Below are 26492 nucleotides of genomic sequence, written 5' to 3'. Positions count from 1 at the left end.
GTCATAGCGGACACAGTTTTAAGGTTTGTTTTGCCAAACATTTGGACAGCATCTGCAATCATATGAATACAAGCAATCCATTTGCTAACTGTGTTAACAGGTTGTCAAGAGTGTGTGTAATGACAAATTGAAACCTGCCAAGGGGCTGGTGTTGTTCTTGGGAGATGGGTGTCATGTGTCCTGCTGGGTCTCAGGGTGTTGTTGCTGGTCTGACTCAAAAGGAATGCTATGACCCATCCATTTGAAAGCTTCCAGCCAGAGGTATGAGCAATCAGTTATTCCAGTTCTGCAAGCTATTTTTCAATATTTGGGGTGGGAAGGGACTTGGGAAAGAGTCTCACACCTGCCTCATATGAGGTGTTGCTCTGTCCTCTGAATGACAGTAATATCTTTGATTATTATCACCCAGGATTGTACTTTGTCATTGGAAACTGCATTGACATCACTGAGAGAATTGTGGTGAGGGAAGAGCTTTCCTCAATTCAGATTTCTATTTCTTTCCTAGACCTGATAGACAGAGCTTTCCCCAGCAGAGAAGATCTCTACTCATGGTTCTGCCTTGGCTGCAAAATAAGATCTCCCTGCCACGGAAAAAAACAAACCATATACTTGAAAAGAATGTCTGATTGCCTTATCTCTTGAAGAACCAGTGTTTCAGTTGCAAAACAAAAAAAGTCCTAATTGCAAATATTTTCCAAAGCCACAAAATTTTACCAAATTTGAAAATGCATACACACCAAAGGTGCTTAAAAATTTCTACTTGTTTTACTAAAAATATTTTCAAACAGTAAGGTATTAGCAGACATTTTGAATAGCCTTATATATTGTCGTATTATTTGTAAATAGCTACAGACTATTTAGCTGGGAACTAGTGTATTGTGTGTAAGTGTTCCAGGGGTTCACATTTCACGGCTGTACTGAGACTCACATGAAGTGGAACAGAACCAGTTCAATCCAGTCCTCCTTTGTGTCAGACAGCATGGCAAAATTAAACACAAAAGGCTGAAAATGTCCCAGCCCCGTCCATTGTGGGAAGCGTAGACGGTGAAGCAGAAAATTTGGTGGACCATTTAAAGGTCCATTGAGCTCAGGTAGGAATTTTGGTCTTGGGGCACTCGCAGCTGGAAAATCCCGCCCAAAGGGTTTCTGATCTTTCCAAGCTTAAAGTGTGATTATTAACAACATCTGGGAACTAAAATACAACAAAGACAGATAGCATGGTGACAGCAAGTGTCTATGAGTAAACTTAAAGCATTTTGAATTAATTTAGTGCTGATTTGGAATATTGACCCACAAAAGAAACTTAGTGAATCATGCGAAAACTAAAAATGAAACGTTGTCCAGTGCAGCAATGAACGCACAGCTACGGCCCATAATGAATTGGGAAGCTGATAATGCCTGAGGGACATTTGCAAAGTTTAAGCAAAAGTGCAGATTGATATTCAGTTATTTCCCAAAAGGTACTGGAAATGAAGAGAGGGTTGGTTGTATCCTTCTGTGGGCATGAGATATAGAATAAAATTTATTCAACAGCTGGGAGCTTAATGAAGAGGATGGCAAAGATCCGGACAAAATTCAACACCCATCTCGAGCCAAAATCGAATCACAGAAACCCTACAGTGCAGAAAGAGGCCATCTGGCCCATCAAGTCTGCACCGACCACAATCCCACCCAGGCCCTACCCCCTTATCCCTACACATTTACCTGCTAATCCCTCTAACCTACGCATCTCAGGACACTAAGGGGCAATTTTAGCATGGCCAATCAACCTAACCCGCACATCTTTAGACTGTGGGAGGAAACCGGAGCACCCGGAGGAAACCCTCGCAGACACAGGAAGAATGTGCAAACTCCACACAGACAGTGACCCAAGCCGGGAATCGGACCCAGGTCCCTGGAGCTGTGAAGCAGCAGAATCATCAGATCTACCAATCTGAATTTCAAGGCCTCGGACAGCAATTAGGTGAGCCTATTGATAATTTTGTCGCAAGATTAAAAAGTGCAGCGAGAAAATGCAAGTTTACGAATAGAGATGGAAAGCTGATGGATCAACCAATTTGGGATTCTACACGCTCTGAAGTACAGAAAGTGCTGATAGGGAAGGGCAAGCTCACAATATCAAAGGCTGCGAACACTACCAGAGCACACAAAGCTATGAGCACACAGATGAAGACAGTAACTACCCAAAAGGCTAGCCTTCAGTTAAACCAAGGGAAAGGCTGCTGGATTGATGTAGAAACAAAAGAGTATACAACAAACTGAGAGAAAGTTGTGCAGGAGACATGAATGACCACATGAATTCACAGACAGAAGGAAATGTCCACCATAAGAACTAATCTTCAAAGCTTGTGGAGAGGCCAATCATTGGGCAAATATGTGTAGAACAAAGATAAAAGGAGGTAGGCAATGCACCAGAGTGAGAGCAACAGGGCGAATGGACAGAAACCAAAACATCCATACCTTGGAAGACGATCAAAGAACCGCAACAATGCAGAAGGAGGCCATTTGGCCCATCGAGTCTGCACCGACTCTTGGACAGAGTATCTTACCCAGGCCCACTTCCCCTCTCCCCCACCCTAACCCTGGAGCCGCATGTATTTAACCCGCTAATCCCCCTAACCTACACATCTTTGGACTGTGGGAGGAAACCGGAGCACCCGGAGGAAACCCACACAGAGAGAATGTGCAAACTCCATACAGTCACCCAAGGCCAGAATTGAACCCGGGTGTGGTGAGGCAGTAGTGCTAACCACCGTGCCACCCATGAAGGTGAATTTGAAAACTACGATAGACATAGGAACCATACAACAGCATGAAATGGCTGGAGGCAACAGTTCCCAGAGAAAATAAATTCATATAACTATTAGATCAGCAAGAGGAAAACCCGTAATGATAAATCTGAAGGTGACGATTGATAACAGAGCACAGAGTAACATCATCTCGCTCAGATTATACCAGAAGATCTTTCCTGAAAATTTGGAAGAAAATGAATTTTCCAAAGAAATGTGTTCATACTAAAGCATATGGGGAAACTGTGATTCAACAACTCAGAACAACAAAACAGGGGAACACACAGTCAAAGATGTTAACTGTATGGTTACATCACTGAAACAGATGGCCCTGCTATCCAGGGTTTGAGCAGTTGTGAAGGGCTACAGATTATCTCAGTAAACCATGAGATGAAGAAGGTGACACTAAGGTTTGAAGAGAATGCATCCATTTAAAATTGCCTTCCTACTAGGTGCAAACAAGATATGATGCACACAAGTGTTTCAATGAGACTGTTAGATACTTTGAAGATTCTGAGTATCACATCATCATTCACCCAACAATGGAACCTTTGGTCCACCCAACACGTAAAGTACCAACAGAACTAAAAGGGAAGCTTGAAAGAGAGCTCCAAGAGATGGTGGAATGGTCACAAGAGCCTCTAGATTGGATGAATTCCATTGTGGCAAGATTTAAAATAGGTACCTACAATGAGTTTGGAGACTCTAGTCATTAGGTTCATAAATGCTACTATGAAGCTGTAATCAGATATAAAACTCCTTCAATGGTAATTAAATGAACCCATTAGCCAAAGGAGGGTTATTTTTGTCTCTCGGACTAAGAATTGTAATACATAAAATATTTTAATGAGGGAGCATATTAGATAAACTCCATGACTGAAATGTTTGGACACAGTAGTGCACAAACTGACTTCAGAAAAACCTGTCAAGTGTTAATTTCTGAAAATGTCTGGTGGAACTCGAGAATTAGGTTCGAGTGTTGTCAGACTCTTGTATATTTCTGGCCAACAAAATCTTACTCAATATTTTTGTAAGCTGCATACTTGTTCAGTTACTTCTTGCATGCTGTAACTGCAGCAAGGCTGAATTCTCCAACCAGAAACCATGAAGGTACAACAAAATCCAGTCCGATTCATACTGTGAAGCTGATTATCAGATATCCAGAAAATGTAAATGAAACTAACGCTGAGTGCTTTAAGAATGTTTGCATCTTCCACGTCCCAAGACTTTTTAAAAGAGTCACTTTAACTTGTCCATATTCAGTTGCTCCTAATGACTTTGATGGATAAATGTACTGCCCTATTTTGTTGTTGAGACATACAAGACTGTCAAAGGTTCCAGGTTTAATCCTCAAGTTACTTCAGCTCAGTTAGGATAGCGAGGGGACAACTACAACTGGTCTCAATGCCCTTGCTCCAGGGAGGGGAAAATATCTATCAGGGTTCCCCCTCTTGATCACTATCCAGACATGCTAATGGAATGTCAACATGGGTGAATGTCAGTTAAAGAGATGATCAGACTTAGTTGTGACGTCTCCCGAAGCCAACATTCACAGTATGGACAGCAACATGAGGAATGTCCAATTAGACAAGGTATAAGAGAATTTCTGTTCAAGGAACTGTAACCTCAGTGTGCATCCATGCCTTAAATATGGCAGGAGAGAAAAGGAAGGGGGGAAAAAAAGGTTCCTATTGGTAAAAATGTAGCTCACTGGGTCAATGCTGCATCATTCAGTCCATCTCAGCATGTGGGACACATGAAGACTCAAATGCTCTGTTCCGACCCCACCTTTTTTTATTGCTGATTTAACGGTTAGCACATGCTCTGGTTTTAAAGCTGAATTTCCTCAGAATGTCTGTTAATGTTATTATTCTTCACAATCCTCTGAACAATATTGTGACTCTCAAGCACCAATATGGCACAATCACTCTAATCACACCGAGTCTGAGAATGATCAATCTAAGAGAGATTAAAGAGTGCTGACATCTCCTCAAGCTGTGGGTTCCTGCCGAGACACTGAGCAATGGCAGGCTGCTTCTTATTGCATGGATATGAGGAAAATGCAAGTCAACTCATCACTTTCATGTGTTTTCCCCATCTAAATATGTATGGATTACACAGGGGGGCTGGGAAAAACTGGGAAACAAATTGTCTCTGGGTATTCTTAAGAGCAAAATGTTTAGTTCGGGCAATCAAAAATGGGGAAACAGGACAACTTCAAAACAAAAAAAGGAGTCCTCCTTTTACCACTTTCCTGTCAAATTTCAAGCAAATGAATGGATTAGATTACAGTGTGGAGTATATGCTTTGAAAAATATTCATGAAGATGATCTACTCTTCAAAGGCCATTCAAAAGGTCAACAGGTACAGATCAGCGAGCACAGAACATGCAGGGGGCTTCTTGCTTTTAGGATTTGTTCCTTTTCAGATTCCATTTTAGCCGTTCTCCACTGCGCTAAGCCCAGGATTTGTGAAAGTAGTCGAATTCTGGTTGTTTTGTTGCTGTGGTTCATAAGAATCCATCTTCTTCTATGGAATTAGTTTAGCTGAGGGAACGGATGGTTTTATTGATGGAAGGTAGCAAACCAGTGTACAACAGCAAAATAAAAATGAAACAACTAACCTGCAAAGTCAGGAAGGAGGTGGTAAAACTGTGATAATCTGCTAATAAATTATACATCACTTTTCTGAAATCTTCATGGCGGCGTGCACAATATGGATCTCAGAAATTATCGAAATTGTAGCATTGGCAGAGAGATAAGTGTGACCAGGGAACAGTTTCTTTTTCCTTTTTACAAGTAGCAAAACATGGCAAACAATTCAAATAAAAGCTTGGAAATTACTGCCACCAGTACAATGATTTTTTTTCTTCTTTTTAATACAACAGAAGAAACCGTGTCCAAATAATATTTATGCTCTTCTTGGTATGTTGATGGAAGCTATTCAACTGCAGCCTTGTGCAGTTTCATGGGAACACAGTCTACGCAGATGTACAAAAATGAACTCAAATTCTAATTCTTCAAGCACTGCACCCGAGTTTCCTCATTCAGGTGCTGGTTGACTGCAGAATCCACCACAAACATCCTATTTCAACACCCCTTTCCACATTTTGAAAACAGAAGCGGCAAAAATTGACCTGGGGCTAGACAATGGCTCAGTGGGTTTCTCTCATCGGGGAAGTTATATTAGATCCACAGCATGTGATGAATTAGCTGAGTCCCAGTCGGTTTATGGCGGTGGCGAGGCAACTGGCCTCAGTGTTCCTGAAGTAGGACGGATTGCCACACTTCGTCATTATCCAGTGAACTTTGCTGGAGTGCAGATGTGGACAAGAAGTCAAAGCTCATGTAGATAATGACCCCTTGGACAATGTGGAGAAGAGGAAGGGAAGGGAAGAGCATTGTCAAGAAAACAGAAGAGAAAGACAGATCTAGCTTTATGTATGATGCACCAATGTTAACCCCCACAACCAGGATTTTTGACTGATCGGAATCCAGTCTTTAAATCTGTACTTAGACATGGGGAAAACCCCCTAACTCACACTATCAAAATGGACAATAGAAGCCTGGTGAAGAAAAATTGAAGAAAACGGAAATAATTTAACTTTATTTCTTAAAAGGGAAAAAACATTAAGGAAGAGAGGATAGATTAAGAAAAGTAAAATTTAAGGTAAAAATTGGGCAACAGATTAAACAGAATTAGTGCTAAAAAAAAGTTTAGTTATTATAATTAAGTCCATACAATCGATATCATTACAATAAAAGCTAACCCTGATGTCCAAATAGATAGGCCTAGACCTGTAGTCAAACTCAAAAGTTTAATATAACTTCTTACCCTTCCCTACTTCCCATATGTAAATGCATATCGCGAAAGGTCGCAAGATACAGCATGTGTTTCACAGGTCTCAAAATCAGGTCAACTTCACCTGCAAATAATGTATCTGAACATCCTCTCACCAAAACTATAGACGAGCTTGGCATATTAAGCATCACAAATTAACATTTCTATACAATTAGTGTTGGGTTAACCCCACTAAAATTCATGGGTTTCACTATCGTATTATAAGGATGTATCATGTCACCAAGAAAGACAGGCATAACTTGAAATCGCTCTGCCCATGACTGCACAAATTTGCTGATTGGGATGCTGCTCATTTTCATGAAGTCACAATCATCAACATTAACATTTTGGATGTCCAATATATAGTGATTGTTCAACCCAGCACTATGTATATTAGTAGAAACAAACATGTAGCCTACCTGTTTCTTGGGTCTACCTCTTGGCTTTGTTCCTCCTGCAGCACCAGATTTCTAGAAAAGAAACAAGGTAGGTGAGAAGAAAAAAAATCGAGAGTGCGCAAATTTCTTTACACGCACATTCTACAAATGCTGTTGTGCACATTCATCGAAGGGCCATCTTCAGGTAGAATATTAAGTGATTAGGATAATGGGGGAAATACTGTTAAAGGGGATTTTGGTAATGTGCAAACATATTTATCACCTCCTGCATTCTGCTGCTTTCTTCTCACCTTTTAACAAACCTTGCAAGGATAATGAAAACCGCCCTCAGGGAATGGAACCCACCATCCTTACCATACCATAGGCTACTCAGGAACTCTATCCCAAACTGATGGATTTTAAAGGGAGGGGAGCAGCAGTGCACTGGAGCCCCAAAGGGACAAACCCTGGGAATCCAGGGATGTGAAGGTCTGGTCGAACGCAACAGCGAGGCATCATGTGAATGACTTTTCTAAGAGAACTCAAACCAGCCAGACCTTACTTGATAGACTTCTTATATGGCACAACCCCACTTCCGACAAGCCTGACAGGGATGCTTATGTCCTGTCACTGCTTCCCCACCTACTGCCATGTAGTGGGGGTTTGGTTCTCCTGCTCAAGATCAGGACACCAAGAGAATGCAGCAAGATGAGATGGAGTAAGTGATGGGCCTCATTTTAACTGGCCTACTGCCTGATTTCTGGCCTTTATCTCATCAAGATTAATAGGAATGAGCCAGTAATCTTGCCTTGCCGGTGTTGCCACACACAATATCATACAGCACATTCAACATAGAACGCCATTCAGCCATCATGTCCCACTCCCCTGTTCTTTTCACTACTGCCCAACAAATTTCATAGTATTTATCCAACCCTCTTTTGAAAGTTGATATTGAATCCGCTTCCAACAATCCTTTAGGTAGTGTATTCCAGATGATAACAAGTCTCCTCATAAAATTATTTCTCTTCGTCTCCCCTCCAAGGTTTTTATTCTCCTAAATTATCTTAAATCTGTTTCCACAGGCTACTGATTCTCCATTCAGTGGAAACAGTTTCTCTACATAGAATCCCTACAACGCAGAAGGAGGCCATTCATCCCACTGGGTTCACACCGACTCTCTGAAAGAACATCTTATCCAGGCCCTATCCCCGTAACCCTGTATTTACCTTGCTAATCCCCCCAACCTACACATCTTGAGGCACTAAGGGACAATTTAACATGGACAATCAACTTAACCCGCACATCTTTGGAGTATGGGAGGAAACCGGAGCAACCGGAGGAAACCTACGCAGACACAAAGAGAAGGTGCAAACATCACATAGACAGACAGTCACCCAAGGCAGGGATTGAACCCGGGTCTCTGACACTGTGAGGCAACAGTGCTAACCACTGTGCCACCAAGGAAACCTGAGCACATCAAAATCACTCGGAATTGTTCATATCTCTAATTAGTCACTCCTCTACCATCTCTGTTCCGAGGGGAACATTCCCAGTTTCTCTAGGCTCTCTACAAAACTGAAGTGCCTCATCCCTGCTCCCAGTCTAGTAAATCATCCCTGCACCCTCTCCAAACCTTGACATTCTTCCTAAAGTACAGCAGAAATACCATATACCAGTTGAGATTTAACCTGTGATTCATACATGTTTGTCATAACTTATTTGCTTTTGTTTTCTATGCCTTTATATATATATATAGCAAAGAATCGTATAAGCTTTTTAAAAACGTTCTCTATTTGTTCAGCCACCTTCAAAGGTGTATGAGTATGTGAGCCCCCTTGTCTTTCTATTCCTGTAACCCCCTCCCCCCGCAAATTGAACCATTCAATTTATATTGCCTCTCCCCATTTTTCCTTCCAAAACACATCACTTTGTAATTGACCACAGAATCCCTACAGTGCAGAAGGCGGCCATTTGACCCATCGAGCCTGCACCAACAACAATTCCACTCAGGCCCTAACCATGTAACTCCATGTACGTACGCTGCTAATCCCCCTGACACTAAGAGGCAATTTAGCATGGCCAATCAACCTAACTTGCACATCTTTGAAATGTGGGAGGAAACTGTAGCACCCAGAGGAAAGCCACATAGACGCGAGGAGAACGCGCAAACTCCACACAGTCACCAGAGGTCGGAATTGAACCTGGGTCAGTGCAGTGCCAACCACTGTCCCACCGTACCATCTTATGTTTATCAAATAAAGCAATGGTCCTAATACAGACTGTTGTAAATCACTACGTACTTCTCTGTGATAAGCAATCCTTCTTGGCTTTTCTCATCTCGAGAATAAAGAAAGTAGAATCAGTTCAATGGGTCAAATAGCCAAGTCCTTTTCCTATATTCCACAATAAGAAGTCGCACAACACCAGGTTAAAGTCCAACAGGTTTATTTGGAATCACGAGCTTTCGAAGCACTGCTCCTTCGCTGCTCCGAAAGCTCATGATTCCAAATAAATGTGTTGGACCTGGTGTTGTGAGACTTCTTACTGTGCCTACCCCAGTCCAATGCCGGCATCACCACAGCATATGTTCCACAAGACTGCACTGTAGAGCTTGGCACAGCAAACATGTCATAGCAGCCGATGTACGCAATCAAAAAGTGGAGAGTTTTCAGAAGATATTTACTATTGTGGAGAATTTTAAGACCACCAGAAGTCCACGCTAAGATTTTGGATTAGAACAAGCAAATTAATCCATCTCACGAACATCAGATCTGCAGAATAGCCATTCAACAATTAAATTCTCGGAAAGTTGTGAGATACATAAAATTTTATATCAAAAAAACCCTGGCCTCCAAAACACAAACAACAATATTCCACTTTACAGAAAGTTTTGAAGATATTACATGGAGACGACAGATAGAAAATAAAAGTGTGATTGTTCTTCTGGGCATTGCGGGTGGCGCGGTGACACAGTGGTTAGCACTACTGCCTCACAGTGCCAGGGACCCGGGCTCGATTTCCGGCTTGGGTCACTGTGTGTGTGGAGTTTGTACATTCTCCGTGTCTGCGTGGGTTTCCTCCAGGTGCTCCGGTTTCCTCCCACGGTCCAAAAATGTGTGGGTTAGGTAGATTGGCAATGTTAAATTGGCCCTTAGTGTTAGGGGGACTAGCAAGGTAAATACATGGGGTTATGGGGTTAGGGCCTGGGTGGGTATGTGGTTGGTGCAGGCTCAATGGGCTGAATTGCCTCCTTCTGCACTGCAGGATTCTATGATTCTGGGTATTGCTTTCAGTTTCTATTATATTAAATGCATAATTACAATACACAACAGATAAAAACATTGTGCTCAAGAGTAAAGGCAAAAAAATACAATGCAAATGGAACATCTATATTCATGAGCAAGGAGCTTGCAACCAGCAACTTCACTTTTCAAACTCTTCATGTTGAAATAAATTCAAATCCATCCCTTCTCTAGGCTTGGACATTAGTCACCAAGGTCACAGATTCCACTGTGGCTTGTGGTTTGTGAAGGGAGGAGAGTTCCTTTACTAACTGCCTTGATAAAGAATGGACAAAGATCTTAACCACACATATTGGTCAGAGAGTTGGAATGTTACGCACTGCCAAATCTGAAACCAGAGGTGTCAGGCAAATGGCCACGAAATTCCATGTGATATGCATCAGTTGGCACAATCTTTAACAAAACAAAAACAAACCAAGCACTTTAGGAAAATAAAGTTCCAATGCAAATAGCTCACATTTAGCAACCTCCATTCATAAATGTGATTTTTAAAAAATATAAACTGGCTGTAAAAATTAATTCTCGTGCAGAGAGTTTCAAAAGATGCATGACACAGATTCTGCATACAAAAAGCACCCTCAGAAACCTATGCATGCAATCTAAACAGCTCAGGGTTTGATGCACATAAATGAAGCAGAAACTTAAAGAATGTTAACACAGTTGTTTTTTGTTCATAACCTTTCACAACCAAACCTATCACTGCATAGGTGAATTTGTTCATTCTGGTTAACAGTCAGATTTGGAGGGATAGCAGTGTCCACTCACACAGGACTGATAAATGGAAGCAGGTTCATCAATAGTGTACGTGACAATGAGACAAAATCGAACTGAAAAAAAATCGCAATTGACGGAAGCAGAAATGACACAGAATTCTGAAGTGGGATGTTTCTCATTAGTTACCACTCTTGGGATAAGAATTTTCCAGTGTAAAATGTAATGCAGAATTAATATTATGGGTTCCAGATCAGGTATCATGTCTACAATATAAATGAGCTGGCTCCACAAAAGCATTGTGGACTGAGGTTGGCCCAGGCTCACATCCCACTCCCCAATCCCACCCAGGGCCTGCCTGTGGCCACCTGGGCATTGGAACCAGTTGGAATTTTTCAAGCCCTCATGAGCAAGCCGTATCAAGATCATTATTTGGCATCCGCAGCTCACCTTTCTATTCAAATGAGTTTGTCTCAGGCTGGTATGGATTGGGAGTCAAGAACAGCTGCTCCGCTGACGTGCCGCCTGTTGTAGATGCAAGACAAATTTCTGTTCACCCCTCCCCATGCACCCACCAACCCCGCACACCCACCCCCTCACCCCTCTCCCTACTGATTACACTCTTTAGTATAATTAAAACTCAAACTATCTTGCATTACCGAGTCACAAAAATGTAAACATGCTGTCAGAGCTTCAAGGACTTGGTCACCATTTCCTGGGGAAAAGGTGCGATCTGACTGTTGAGTCCTGGAGTTAATGACTGAGACTGTCAGGCCCTCTCCAGCTGCTGGTTCCCACTTTTAACCAAATACATGGAACCGATTCCCCATCTTCATTCTAAATTTGTGCCTGTAACACAATGGTCCGTATTTATTCATCTACAATATTGCAAAGTTATTCTAGGTCAAGTGATTTACACTTTAAGATGACAAAATCTGTAGAACATAGAACATAGAACAGTACAGCACAGAACAGGCCCTTCGGCCCACAATGTTGTGCCGAGCTTTATCTGAAACCAAGATCAAGCTATCCCACTCCCTATCATCCTGGTGTACTCCATGTGCCTATCCAATAACCGCTTAAACGTTCCTAAAGTGTCTGACTCCACTATCACTGCAGGCAGTCCATTCCACACCCCAACCACTCTTTGCGTAAAGAACCTATCTCTGATATCCTTCCTATATCTCCCACCATGAACCCTACAGTTATGCCCCCTTGTAATAGCTCCATCCACCCGAGGAAATAGTCTTTGAACGTTCACTCTATCTATCCCCTTCATCATTTTATAAACCTCTATTAAGTCTCCCCTCAGCCTCCTCCGCTCCAGAGAGAACAGCCCTAGCTCCCTCAACCTTTCCTCATAAGACCTACCCTCCAAACCAGGCAGCATCCTGGTAAATCTCCTCTGCACTCTTTCCAGCGCTTCCACATCCTTCTTATAGTGAGGTGACCAGAACTGCACACAATATTCCAAATGTGGTCTCACCAAGGTCCTGTACAGTTGCAGCATAACCCCACGGCTCTTAAACTCCAACCCCCTGTTAATAAAAGCTAACACACTATAGGCCTTCTTCACAGCTCTATCCACTTGAGTGGCAACCTTTAGAGATCTGTGGATATGGACCCCAAGATCTCTCTGTTCCTCCACAGTCTTCAGAACCCTACCTTTGACCCTGTAATCCACATTTAAATTAGTCCTACCAAAATGAATCACCTCACATCACCTGTAGTCAGTTTAAAGTGGAGTTTTTTTTTATTTGTTCACATAATGTGGATGTCGCTGGCTGGGCCTGCATTTATTGACCATCCCTAATTGCCCTTGAGAAGGTGATGGTGAGCTGACTTCTTGACTTGCTGCAGTCCTTGTGCTGCATGTACACCTACACTGCTGTTGGGGCGAGAGTTCCAGAAGTTTGACCTGGCAACAGCAAAGGAACAGAGATATATTTGCAAGTCAGGGTGGTGTGTGGCTTGAAGGGGAACTTTCTGGTGATGGTGTTCCATGCATCTGCTGCCCTTATCCTGCTGTGTGGTAGAGGTCCATGTGGAGTTTGCACGTTCTCCTCGTGTCTGTGTGGGTTTCCCCTGGGTGCTCTGGTTTCCTCACACACTCCAAAGATGTGCAGATTAGGTTGATTGGCTTGCTAAATTGCTCCTTTGTGTCAGGAAGATTAGCAGAGTAAATACATGGGGTTATGGCGATAGGGCCTAGATGGGACTGTTGTCGGTGCAGGTTCGATAGGCCGAATGGCCTCCTTCCGCACCGTGGTGATTTTATGGTTCTACGAGGTCCCAGGTTTGGAAGGTGTTATCAAAGGAGCCTCGGTGAGTTCCTGCAGTGCATCTTGTAGATGGTACACACTGTTGCCACTATGCGTCACTGATGGAGGGAATGAATGTTTTAAGATGGTGGATGGGGTGCAAATCAAGCAGGCTGCTTTTTCCTGCTTTGTCAAGCTTCTTGAGTGTTGTTGGTGCTGCACTTACCCAGGCAAGTGAAGGGTACTCTATCACACTTCTGACTTGCGCCTTGTAGATGGCCAACAGTTTTTGGGGAGTCAGGAGGTGAGATACTCAGGATTCCTAGCCTCTGACTGCTCTTATAGCCACAGTATATTTATGGCTAGTCCAGTTCAGTTTCTGGTCATTGGCAATCCCTCAGATGCTGATAGTGAGGGACTCAGTGATGGTAGTGTCATTGACTGTCAAGGGGAGATGGTCAGATTCTCCCTTGTTGGAGGTGGACATTGCCTGACATTAGGCAAAGTTACTTGCCATTTATCAGCCCAGGCCTGAGTATTGTCTTGCATATGGACATGGACTGTATTGGAGGGGTCGCGAGCAGTACCCACCATAAACATTACCACTTCTGACCTTATGTTGGAAGGAAGGTCCTTGATGAAGCAGCTGAAGATGGTTGGGTAGAGGGCACTATCCTGAGGAACTCCTACAGAGAGGTCCTGGGACTGAAATGATTGATCTCTGACAAGCACCTTCCTTTGTGCTAGCTATGACTCCAATCAGCAGAGAGTTTACCCCCTGATTCTCCCCTGACTCCAGTTTTGTTAGGTGTCCTTGATACCATACTAGGTCAAATACTGCCTTGATGTCAAGGGCAGTCACTCTCATTTCACCTCTGAAATTCAGCTCTTTTGCTCATGTTTGAATCAAAGTTGTAATGAGGTCAAGAGCTGAGTGACCCTGGCGGAACCCAAAAGCAGCAGCAGTGAGCAGGTTATTGCTGTGTAGTACCGCAAGATTGCATTGTCAACAACACCTTCCATCACTTTACTTACGATCGACAGTAAACTGAATCATAGAATAGAATCATAAAAACCCTACAGTGCAGAAGGAGGCCATTCGGCCCATCGAGTCTGCACCAACAACAATCCCACTTAGGCCCGACCCCCGTAACCCCATACATTTACCTGCTAATCCCTCTAACCTATACATCCCGGGACACTAAGGAGAAATTTAGCATAGCCAATCAACCTAACCTGCACAGCTTTGGACTGTAGAAGGAAAGCGAAGCATCCGGAGGAAACCCATGCAGACACGTGGAGAACATGCAAACTCCACACAGAAAGTGACCCAAGCCGGGAATCGAACCCAGGTCGCTGGAGCTTTGAAGCAGCTGTGCTAGCCACTGTACCGCCCCATGACCACCAATTGGCGGGTTGGATTTGTCCTGCTTTTTGTGGTTAGGACATATGTGGGCAATTTTCCACATTGTCAGGTAGATGCCAGTGTTGTAGCTGTACTGGAACAGCTTGGCTAGGAGCACAACGTGTTCTGGGGCACAAGTCTTCAGTATTATTGCCAGAATGTTGTCAGCGCCCTTAGTCTTTGCAGTTTCCAGTGCCTTCAGGCATTTCTTGATATCACGTGGAGTGAATCGAATTGGCTGAAGACTGACATCTGTGATGTTGGGGACCTCCGCAGGAGGCAGAGATGAATCATCCACTTGCCACTTCTGGCTGAAGATTGTTGCAAGTGCTTCAACCTTATCTTTTACATTAATGTGCGGGGCTCCTCCATCATTAAGGATGAAGATGTTTGTCGAGCCTGCTTCTCCAGTTAGTTGCTTAATTGTTCACCGCCATTCACTACTGGATTTTTAAAAAAGTTTTATTTATTAGTATCACAAGTAGGCTCATAAACACTGCAGTGAAGTTACTGTGAAAATCCCCTAGTCGCCACACTCTGGCGACTGTTCAGTGTACACTGAAGGAGAATTTAGCATAGCCAATGCACCTAACCAGCATGTCTTTCGGACTGTGGGAGGAAACTGGAGCACCCGGAGGAAACCCATGCGGACACGAGGAGAATGTGCAGACTCCTCACAGGCAGTGACCAAAGTCGGGAATCGAACTTGGGTTCCTGGCACCGTGAGGTAGCAGTGCTAACCACTGTACCATCATGCTGCCCTTATGTCAGGACTGCAGAGCTTAGATCTGACCAGTTGGTTGTGGGATCGCTTAGTTCCGTCTATCGCGTACTGCTTCCACTGTTCGGCACATAAGTAGCCCTGTTGATAGCTTCACCAGGTTGACATCACATTTTAAGGTTTGCCTAGTGCCTTCCTGCAGTCCTCATTGAACCAGGGTTGATCCTCTGGCTTGGTGGAAACGGTAGAGTGGGGGATATGCCGGGCCATGAGGTTACAGATTGTGGTTGAGTACAATTCTGCCAATGGCCCACAGCACCTCATGGATGCCCAGTTTTGTGAAAATATCCAGCATCATAACCGAATTAGAAAGATTCATAATAACGCAAACATCTTACCATGCAGGTCAGCTCAAAAACATTTTTTTTAGGTTTCTAGGATTCATGGTGGCAAATTATGGTGCTTAATCAACGATGCTGAATGTGGCATTTTTCACATAGGTAGTTTTGTCCATTCTCAAAGTAACATAACTTGACGTATCTTACTCAATTTGTTAAAAAAAACTAACTGATTTTGTGTGTAGTCCAGATTAAGTCTCTGGGTGGAATTTTACGAGAAAAATTCTAAGATCCATATAGTGTGAAAATGGAAGACTGCAGATCCGTTTTTTAGGCAAGTCTTTGCTCCCAATCCTATGCACATAGTGCTCAACAAAATGGGCTAGACTGTTTCTACCTATTACAGGCAGTGGGCAGGGCTTAATTCACCAGCTAGTCTGATCAACCAGCAGAGGTACAGGTCCCTGTGTCTGCATATTTCAACAACAGAGGCCTGACACAGAGAGAGAGATGCTTTTGCAGGTAGCCTCAATCCGGTCCCCACCTCCCGCAATCGCGGGGGCCCGTGGCTGATCGTAAGCCCCACACTTCCCGAAAATATAGCCCCTGCTACACAGATGGATCACGCCTTCCCCAGCAATCGCAGGCAGAATGCAGCGCCCCCCCGCCCCCCCCCCCCCCCCCCCCCACCCCCCCCCCCCCCCCCCCCCACCCCCACCCAAACCGGGCCACCCGGCCTGGCCCCACCCCTCTAATCCCTGTCCCATTCAGGCTCCGCCCCCTGGTACTGCCTGGTGGGCATTGCCGATGTGCCAGGGCCATGGTGCCTGGTTGGCACTGCCAGGCAAAGGAGCAGCCCCCCCCCTTTCCCTCAGCCTCCCCGGCAAGCCTCAATGGCCTCCGGTTCTATCAGCGAGGGCAACACGACTGTACCCTGTTCATGGGAAGCAGGTCTTTTCCTTGCCGGAGAGAACCTTTCCCAGCGAGGCCATAAAGGCGATTGAGCCCAGGTGATTGAGCGCCGGGTTTGCTAATCACCTGGAAGACACTTTTATAATAAATTTAAATAATATATTCAGCCTCTCACCAGAAATAGGTGACAGGCTGACTGCGCTAAAAATCCGGTGCCGGCAAGATTGCGAGAACTGAGAAATCGGGCGCGATCCTGATTTCCCGGCTCTTGTGTGATTTTACCGGCTCGCTCTGCCCATGGAGTGGCGTGAGCCAGTAAAATTGCGGCCTCTGTTTCTGGTATGTACTGAGGTCCCACTGCAGAATAATGTGGCAGCAGTTTGTCTAACGGTATTATACATCAAGAATTGCTGCATCTGTAAGAATTCCATGATTCTTCCACTAGTCCCATTGTAGAACGTGCTGAAGGAGCTGGAAATGTTCCACACTGAGAGACAAGCTTGAAGACTGATACTGAGGTTAGATCCCCAGGCACAGCGCCAAGAGGCAGGCAAGTTCAAAGCAAACATCTTCAGGCATTTTTTGAAAATTAAAATATTGCCTTTCGGAAAATTCCCTCATAACAGTGCAATCTTAATTGGATTATTATGCTGTTAATTGTATTTTAAGGTGTCTACACCAAAAATCAATGACAGCCAAAAGCAGAATTAGAGAATTGTATGGAGTGATTTGAATGATTAGTTTAATGATAGTAGTTAGGTCCTTACTCTTGGATAATGGCATTAAGTTACATGCTGGGCAACCTTACCCTAGCTAATCTGTACATTGACATCAAAATTGGAGACATAATAATCTTGCAGCGATTCTGTCACAATTGTTATGTGATGTTACCAGAGAATATGATTTAGTTTTGGATATATTTGTGCAGGATAGGTAGGGGAAAAGGAGATGAAAAGGAGCCTGAAGTGTATGAATTCTACACTGGATTTGTGCAGGGGCATTAATTACAGGCAAGTTCCATACAACTCTACCAAACTGAATTAAGGTCACCTCACAGGTTCCCAGTTAACCCCAAAGAATACAAATACAATTGCTGTATGCATTCATATAAACCCTGTGTATTGACTCTTGCGCTTTGGGGAAAAGCCTATGGTTTCTTTTGGGAATGACCCTTTAATCCAAATGGAAACAGGGAGTATTTTGAAAGGAATGTATTTGGACTTCTTAGCAAACATTTTAGTTGCAAGAAATGCCCATTTGACCTGAGGGTGCTATGAGGATGAAAGTTAAAACAAAAGTATAAACAGAAAGCTAATTGGGAGATTGAATTACAGCTGATCTCAGAGCTTCCAGTTCATGGGAGAACAGGGACTGTGGATTGGACAAGACCACAACTGTTGCTGGTTCAGTTCTGCCAGAGCCAACCAAGATTTTTAAAGGTTTGCAACAAGTGACCCTTTGGGGATTCTGTGCCATCAAGACTTTTGTGAGCCTAGATATGGAGGATCCGCAGAGGTTTGGGTGTTGAATCTATCTAGTAACTTCAGAAGGAATATATATGGTTGCCAGTGAAAGCAACTCGAGGGTAAAGTTAGTGGGAAGTGAGAAATACTATATACCAGAGGCCAAGTTGGAAAGACCTTGTGATTGGCCAGACAGGTAGGACCCTCAGGATCCTTGATCCCAGGGGAAGACTGGCCACTGACAGTTCAGGGCCTGATTGGCACTTAATGCGGCAGGCCTTGCCAAGGAGGGACAATGTGGGTTCTCGCTAGCTGTCCGGCCGGTGGACAAAAAACCCCACCGCCACATTAAATTCTGCCCGTTCTGTGGTTTATGTTTCCATGATTTTATGTTGTAAATAGAATCAGTTAAATTCAAAATGTTTGCAGATATTACACACAGCCAAAGCATTGCAGATGATCTGATACAAAACAACAATAACTGCTTATCCAACATTTCCATCAATAGATCCAATCTACTGGGACCTTTCCATTTAACTGTAAAAAACACCAAAGTGGTTTTATACTTTTCCACAGGATGGCACAAGAAGTGGAAAGGAAAAGCCGATTCCTACACTATGTATATTGACCGTTACAGATTACAAGCTTATTCAACAGCTCATAAATGGCAGTAGGTGTAAAGGGGACATGAGGAAGAACTTTTTTTTTACGCAAAGGGTGGTGGGTGTCTGAAATTTACTGCCCGAGTTGGTGGTGGAGGCAGAGACCCTAAACTCTATCTGGATCAGCACCTTAAGTGCCCTAAGCTACAAGGCTATGGGCCAGTTGCAGGAAGGTGGGATTAGAAAGGGCACCTGGTTGTCCGCAGGCTGGCGTGGACAAGATGTTCCAAATGGCCTCCTTCTGTGCTGCAACTTTTCTGTGGCTCTAACAGACGGAAGTTATAATATCATTGCCCATTGGCTTACCATTAGATTGGAAAGATCAATTAAATTAAAAATATCTCTTAAAAGCTCATTTCAAAGGTAGAAATAATTCTTGCAATTCCTGCATAAAAAGCTACAGCCAGGATTTTGTGACCCCACCAAGGTGTGTCTCCCATTGGTGGATGTAGCAGAGCCATTTAAATAGCCCTTTACTTAGCTGGAACTGTAATATCCCACTGGCGGGAGGGAACGTGACATCTGGCCCAAGACATGGAATGCTTTCTATCGGACAATTTCTTACCGAAGTCACAATTAAGTTTTAAGTCTATTTACTAGTGTCATAAGTAGGCTTACATTAACACTGCAATGAAGTTACTGTGAAAATTGTTAGATTTTTCTTTAAAAATAATAAAGTATCAATTATAGCATTAGGATCAGTTTTGTTCTTGTTAAACATTGCAAGGTAGTAATTAGGAATGATGGATGCAGAGTGCATTTTTCTCATAACAAAAGGGACTTCTGAATCAGTCGAGGAAAGATCAATTGCACAAAACGTTGAGGTAAATGGTGAAAATAAATCATATAAAGTACGGTTACAGCAATGATTGCTGTTAAAAAGTTAGTCCATTAAACTGATCTGCAAACTCCACTATGCAAGATGGATCTTAATGCACTCACATTATCAGGTATGGAAGCTGCAATGAATTAATTGCAAACAAAAGGAAGCTGTTTAAGACATTGTATCATTTCCTGGGAAACATTCAATGACTCACTGTTCCAGTTGTGAGTGTGCGTGGTGTTTTAAATGTATTTAACTGTACTATAAAAACACACCCACATATTATTGATTAACATTACTCCACTAGATTGGCAGAAACTGCTCTGTTAAAAGAACCGTCAACAACCATGATCAGTTTACAACTTCCTGTTAATTTAAACTTAAACAGAAAATCTCTGAGTTCTTTCTGAATCTCAGAAGACAAACAAGGCTTCCTTCCACAAAGTTACAGCCCTGGGCACTCAGGTCAAATGTGGCTCAACCCTAAAATGTTTTAATTTCAACAGCATTGCAAGCTTCCATCCCCCACCTTTCATCTCTCGGCTATCACTGCAATTTTGTACAATGAGCAGCTTCTAGTATTTTGTAGGCTCGAGTCCGATGTCAAATGGATGGGCAGAACTTCACGCTAAGCATGCAGAACCGGAAGCAGCCATGAACCCCGGTCCACCTTACTGTCATAAAACCCGCAATTACACAGCTGCCACTCTACTCTGGGTGAGCGGGGCCACCAGGTGGGCACCGTGTCCAATGAGGTCCCCCCGCGAACTTTAACAGCGGCATCCACAGGCCGCAGATGAATCCATGGCTGCAGAATGGCTACTGCAGGAAGCCACAGCAGGAGGCAGAGGTGCCCCAGTGTCCAGCAAGTGCCCCGTTTCCTTGATGACTGCCTCAGAGCCCTGGTGCAGACTATAACAGAAAGGAGGGGTGTCCTAATGCCAAGGGATAGAAGGAGGAGGCCACCACATCTCATCAAGAAGGCCTGGACCGAGGTGGCTGCAGAGGTCATTGGCCATGACTTTGTCTGGCAAACCTGGATCCAGTGCTGGAAAAGAAGTAGGAGCAGGAGTCGGCCACCTGGCCCCTCGAGCCTGCTCCGCCATTCAATAAGATCATGGCTGATCTTTTTGTGGACTCGGCTCCACTTACCCGCCCCTCATCATAATTCTTAATTCCTTTACTGTTCAAAAATGTATCTATCCTTGCCTTAATGAAGTAGCCTCAACTGCTTCACTGGGCAGGGAATTCCACAGATTCACAACCCTTTGTGTGAAGAAGTTCCTCCTCAACTCAGTCCTAAATCTGCTCCCCCTTATTCTGAGGCCATGCCCCCTGGTTCAAGTTTCAACTGCCAGTGGAAACAACTTCTCTGTTTCTATCATATCTATTCCCTTCATAACCTTATATGTTTCTATAAGATCTCCCCTCATTCTTCTGACTTCCAATGAAAAGGCTCAATGACCCTCTGTGCTCGGCATGGGTGAGCACTGAGTGGGCACTGTGCTGTATGGGGCACTGAGGAGGCTGCCCATCCATGGTAATGAACAAGTTAAAGTTTATTTATTAGTCACAAATAGGCTTACATTAACACTGCAATGAAGTTACTGTGAAAATCTCCTAGTTGTCACACTCTGGGGCCTGTTCGGGTACACTGAGGGTGAATTTAACATGGCCAATGCACCTATCCTGCACATCTTTCGGATTGTGGGAAGAAATCAGAGCACCCGGAGGAAACCCACGCAGACATGGGGAGAATGTGTAAACTCCACACAGACAGTGACCCAAGTCGGGATTTGAACACGGTGTCCAAAGCAGGGGCAACGTTCTCAACCCTCTCAGAGGGGGGGTGTTTTGAGTTGGGGAGTGCAGCATGTTAAGGCCATTAGTGGTGAGGGTTTCAACACTCAATGGAACTCTGCACTTACCTGCAGGAGAAGTAAGTCACAACAATCATGAGGGATCTGCCACTGATGCCAAACCTGGCGACCCTCACCAGCCATAAGCAGATGATCAGGTCATGGAGAGGAAGTAAAGAGACCAGTGGGCTGAAGCCTGGCAGAATAAGGCTGAAAGTGATAACTGAGTGATTTGTCTATCAGAATGACCTCAGTCATGCAGTTAGTTTGTGATACAAGCCATGTATCTCACCCTTTGCTTTCATCACTCAGATGCCAGCCACACGACTAACGACCCTCCTTGAATACCCAAGACATCAGGGAATGCACATGCAACACACCATCCCTCAGCACCGAGCATCAGCACAGATATTGGCATGTTCGTAGCCATGACCGTGTCGGATGAATAGTTAGGACACAGCAGTGAGGGCACATCTTGCTCAGTGGGCTAGATAGTGGAGGCAGGGGGTGCTCAGTGTGCCAGCAGTCAGAGGACTGCTGGAGACAACAACCATGCTGAGTCCGGGAAAGACCATGAGCATTTGGAGTTGCCCATAAGGCGGCAAATATTGGATGTCCAGCAGGATGTGTGGGGAGATCTCTCAGAGATTGTGGAGGGTTTGCGCGTCATGGCATCTCTCAAGGAGGATTCCATGGGGGGCATGAGCGCTGGGATGACCCTGAACTCCGAGCACACAGCCTCATCCATTGAAAGAGTAGCGACTCTCATGGAGAGGCAGCTCCATAAGCACAATGTCTCAAAACTGGAGTTGTGCTCAGACCTGCAAGCCCTCTCTGAGGCACTGAGCTCAGGAGGTCGATGCCTGTGCAGGAGAAAGAGGCACCAACCCTCGTCACCGATGCTTGCCCATCCTTCATTGGTGAGAGGAAGGTGAGGACTCACCTCAGAATGATGCTCGAGGTGGCTGTCCTCTCTGTGGAATCTTCTTACGGAGCCCCAGACGAGGGCACCAGCTCCTCCGTCTTCTGCCAGTCACTGCTCCATCCACCGAGTCCACAGTGACTGAGAATTGCCAAGCAATGTTGCTGAGCGAACTCCCCAGGCAGTACCTGCTCAGGCCACACTGACCAGTGGACGGCCACCAAGGTCACTTGCGCATACAGGGCAAGGAGATCATCAACCTGCCTCAAATGCCACTGTCAGCGAGGGGAGGGTGGGAGGTACCTAGACATAGCACCCGCAAACGAAAATGCAAGACACACTATTCACAAACAGGGTTCCACATTGTGTGCTATTGTTTTCTTTTCATTTGAAGAATTATGTTCATGATCCGGATGGATTTATTTTAATTTGTTTCATGTTAATTTTCTCACCTTAAGTAACTTCCTGCACTCAAGCCAGAAATGTCCTGTGTGCTACATTAGTATCAGCCTCAAAATTGCCTTTTGAGAGATATCCGGGGTGTAAAACTTTATTTGGAATGGAATAGGCTGATGAAATGGATGAGAGTTGTGTGTTTAGGACTGAGGTGGTGCCAATTGGTGATGCAGGAAGGCAGGGCATGCCAGCCTATCCGAAAATCCACTGAATCAAGGTGTCCCTGGTATCCCTGCCCCACTGTCGGTTCCTGGTTGCATTCTCATTGTCCTCACCCTCTGGCTGTCCGACATCAGAATCTGAGTCTTCGTTGGCACCATGTATGAGGCAGATTTCGCAGCATGACCATCTTCCTGTTCAAGAATTTCCTCCCGGAGAGAATGAGATTGTGAACAGCACAACAGACAACTACTATGAGTGACACTCACTCAGGCAGATACCGCAGGGCATCCCCGGATTGGTCGAAGCATCTGAAGCTTATCTTCAGTGACCCAATGGTCCTCTCCACCACCGCCCTGTGGCTACATGGGCATCTGAGCATCCTCAGCATCTGTCCTCAGACGACTGACAGGCATCATCAGCTACCTTTCCAGTGGATAATCCTTGCCGCCAATCAACCACTCATCGAGGCGAGCTGGAGCGGCAAAAAGCCTGGGCACCTGCGAGTGGCGAAGAATATACGCATCATGCGAGCTGCCCGGGTACCTTTCACAGACCTGCAGAATCTGGGTCTTCTGGTCACACACAATCTGAATGTTCATGGAGTGAAAACACCTTGCCGTTCACAAAGGCACCCGGCTGGCTAGCTGGCACCTTGATGGCCACATGGGTGCAATCAATGGCATGCTGATTGCAGGGAAACTGTGCAATGGCAGCGAATCCTCTTGCAACCTAGCTGACCTGGTCCGTCCAGAAATGAATGAAAATTCTCACATGCCTGATCAGGGCATTAGGGCCTGATCAAGAACAGCTTCTTCTCCGCTGCCATCAGACATTTGAATGGACCTACCTCGCATTAAGCTGATCTTTCTCTACACCCTAGCTATGACTGTAACACTACATTCTGCACTCTCCTTTCCTTCTCTATGAACAGTATGCTTCGTCTGTATAGCAAGAAAGAAACAATACTTTTCACTGTATGCTAATACATGTGACAATAATAAATCAAATCAAATCAAAGGGCATCAATGACCAGCTTCACACAGCTGAGTGCAACTGACTGAGAGACTCGACAAAGATTATTCATACTACCCTGGGACAACCTAGAGGCAGAAGGATTTAGTGCCAGTGACTGGCCTTCAGACCCATCAGAGTGTCCACCCACACAATTGGAAATTGAGAATCACACGGGCAACAGTAGATTCTCATCAGCTGGGATTTTAGTCCAAAGATGTGCGGGTTAGGTTGATTGGCCACGCTAAATTGCCCATAGTATCCCGAGATGTGTAGGTTAGAGGGATGAGCGGGGTAAATGTGTGGGGTTGTGGGGATAGGGCCTGGAGTGGGATTGTTGTCGGTGCAGACTCGATGGGCCGAATGGCCTCCTTCTGCTCTTTAGGGATTCTATGATTTCTAGTCCTCTTAACTGTCTCCATTATTATGGGCGGCACGGTAGCACAGTGGTTAGCACTGCTGCTTCACAGCTCCAGGGACCTGGGTTCGATTCCCGGCCTGGGTCACTGTCTGTGTGGAGTTTGCACATTCTCCTCGTGTCTGCGTGGGTTTCCTCCGGGTGCTCCGGTTTCCTCCCACAGACCAAAGATGTGCGGGTTAGGTCGATTGGCCATGCTAAAATTGCCCTTAGTGTCTTGAAATGCGTAGGTTAAAGGGATTAGTGGGCAAAATATATGGGGGTAGGGCCTGGGTGGGATTGTGGTCGGTGCAGACTCGATGGGCCGAATGGCCTCTTTCTGTGCTGTAGGGTTTCTATGATTTCTATGATTATTGGCAGGCGTGCTGCTGATCTGTGCCTGCACCCGCTGACCGAGATATCGAATGTGCGATGCCATCAGGGTGTACGCCCAATATTACCACACGTGAAACAGTTTTCCAGGTCGGGCATCCGCCCAGTCAACACAAAATTTTACTCTACATTTCCTGATACTGCCTACACTCTGTTGCAAATACTTTAAATAAAATAAAGTTAAAACTTTTAACTGCAATGAATTAAATTGGTTGATCAAAACAAACACGTTCATTTTGCACAATTACTGAGATTGAAAAATCAGCAAGTATTGTGGCCAGTGTTGAATAGATACAACTAAAAGCTCAGCATTGTATATTGAGGCTACGTTTTTGCAGTCACTTTTGGATTTGCATCTTAAGATAGCACTGTTACAAATTCCAAGCCTGTCCTATAAATATGTGGAGATGCCGGCGTTGGACTGGGGTGAGCACAGTAAGAAGTCTCACAACACCAGGTTAAAATCCAACAGGTTTATTTGGTAGCAAATACCATAAGCTTTCGGAGCTTCCAAATAAACCTGTTGGACTTTAACCTGGTGTTATGAGACTTCTTACTATAAATAATGTCCAGGGGTTTAGAATCATCGGCCTCTTCTATAAGCACTTGCTTCTGCATGCACTTTGCCCATCTCCTAAAAGGCAGATTAGCAACTACTTCTTTCTAATATAAAAGAAAAACAGGAAATGCTGGAAAATCTCAGTGCATCTGGCAGCATTTGCAGAGAGAGAAACAAGAGTTAAAATTTCGAGTTTGTCTGATGCTTTTTCAAAATTTTACTAAAAAATGGCAGAGTGTTGCTTCCAGCGGGAAAAACCCATGTGTTTATCTCCACAGAAACTGGTTGGATTTCTCTCCAGAACTTGAGACACGCTGCCAAAAAATCTCAAAGGGACGTTTCTCACGCCATCAGACCGGGGGTGGGGGGCACTGCTCAGAGGTCAGGGTGCCCCCACTGCTCAGAGGTCAGGGTGCCATCTTCGAAGGGCGCTCTAATCAGAACATGAGTAAATCTGCCCCCAGCCCACCAGTGAGGTCTCACCACACCACACCCAATCGGAGTTGGTATTTTGCTACATTCCTCCCCCCCGATCATTGGCCCCTTCTCCCCCTCATTCCCCCCGACCATCAGCGCCTTGCCCCTTCCTCAATCATCAGCACCTTCCCACCTTCTTCCCCCTACAGTCTGAGCCGGCACTAACCTCCATCAACCCCGTCCTTCAACAGCCATCACCAGCATTCTCTGCTCCTCCATCCGCTCCCGGCCACCATTACATCTAAATGAATCCTCCCCATCCCTCTCCATGAAGCTCTCATTGGGGCCTGCCATTTGGCACGGGTTGGCACCACCAGGTTGGCATGGTGCTAATCTAGCAGTGCCAAACTGTGTCAAGGAGAAGTGCAAGAGGGCATTGCAAGGCCATTGCCCGGGCATGTCCTTCTCCTTCAGGAAGGATGTGAGGAAAAGCTTTTTTACCCAGTGGGTGGTGACGGTCTGGAATGCGCTGTCTGGGAGGGTGATGGAGGCAGGTTGCCTCACATCCTTTAAAAATATCTGGATGAGCACTCTGGGCTATGGGTCATGTGCTAGCTGATGGGTTTAGGTGGGAGTTCAGGTGTTTCTGATGTGTCGGTGTGGACTCAATGGTCCGAAGGGCCTCTTCTGCGCTGTCTGATTCGATGATTCC

General features: G+C 44.8%; 1 protein-coding gene across 3 annotated transcripts in view; it reads right to left on the bottom strand.

Moving 5' to 3' along the window:
* hmga1a (high mobility group AT-hook 1a) overlaps positions 1-26492 on the bottom strand; it is a 109490-nt gene that overhangs the window by 69199 nt on the left and 13799 nt on the right. For all 3 annotated transcript variants that reach the window (XM_078197945.1, XM_078197944.1, XM_078197946.1), the window contains exon 4: positions 7049-7099. In XM_078197945.1, the coding sequence (XP_078054071.1) occupies positions 7049-7099 (51 nt within the window). The remainder of the gene's footprint in view (positions 1-7048; positions 7100-26492) is intronic.

This window comes from Mustelus asterias, chromosome 25 (assembly GCF_964213995.1).
Source record: "Mustelus asterias chromosome 25, sMusAst1.hap1.1, whole genome shotgun sequence".
Lineage (NCBI taxonomy): Eukaryota > Metazoa > Chordata > Chondrichthyes > Carcharhiniformes > Triakidae > Mustelus > Mustelus asterias.
The sequence above is the reverse complement of the archived record's forward strand: the minus strand, read 5'-3'. Positions and strand labels throughout refer to the sequence as shown.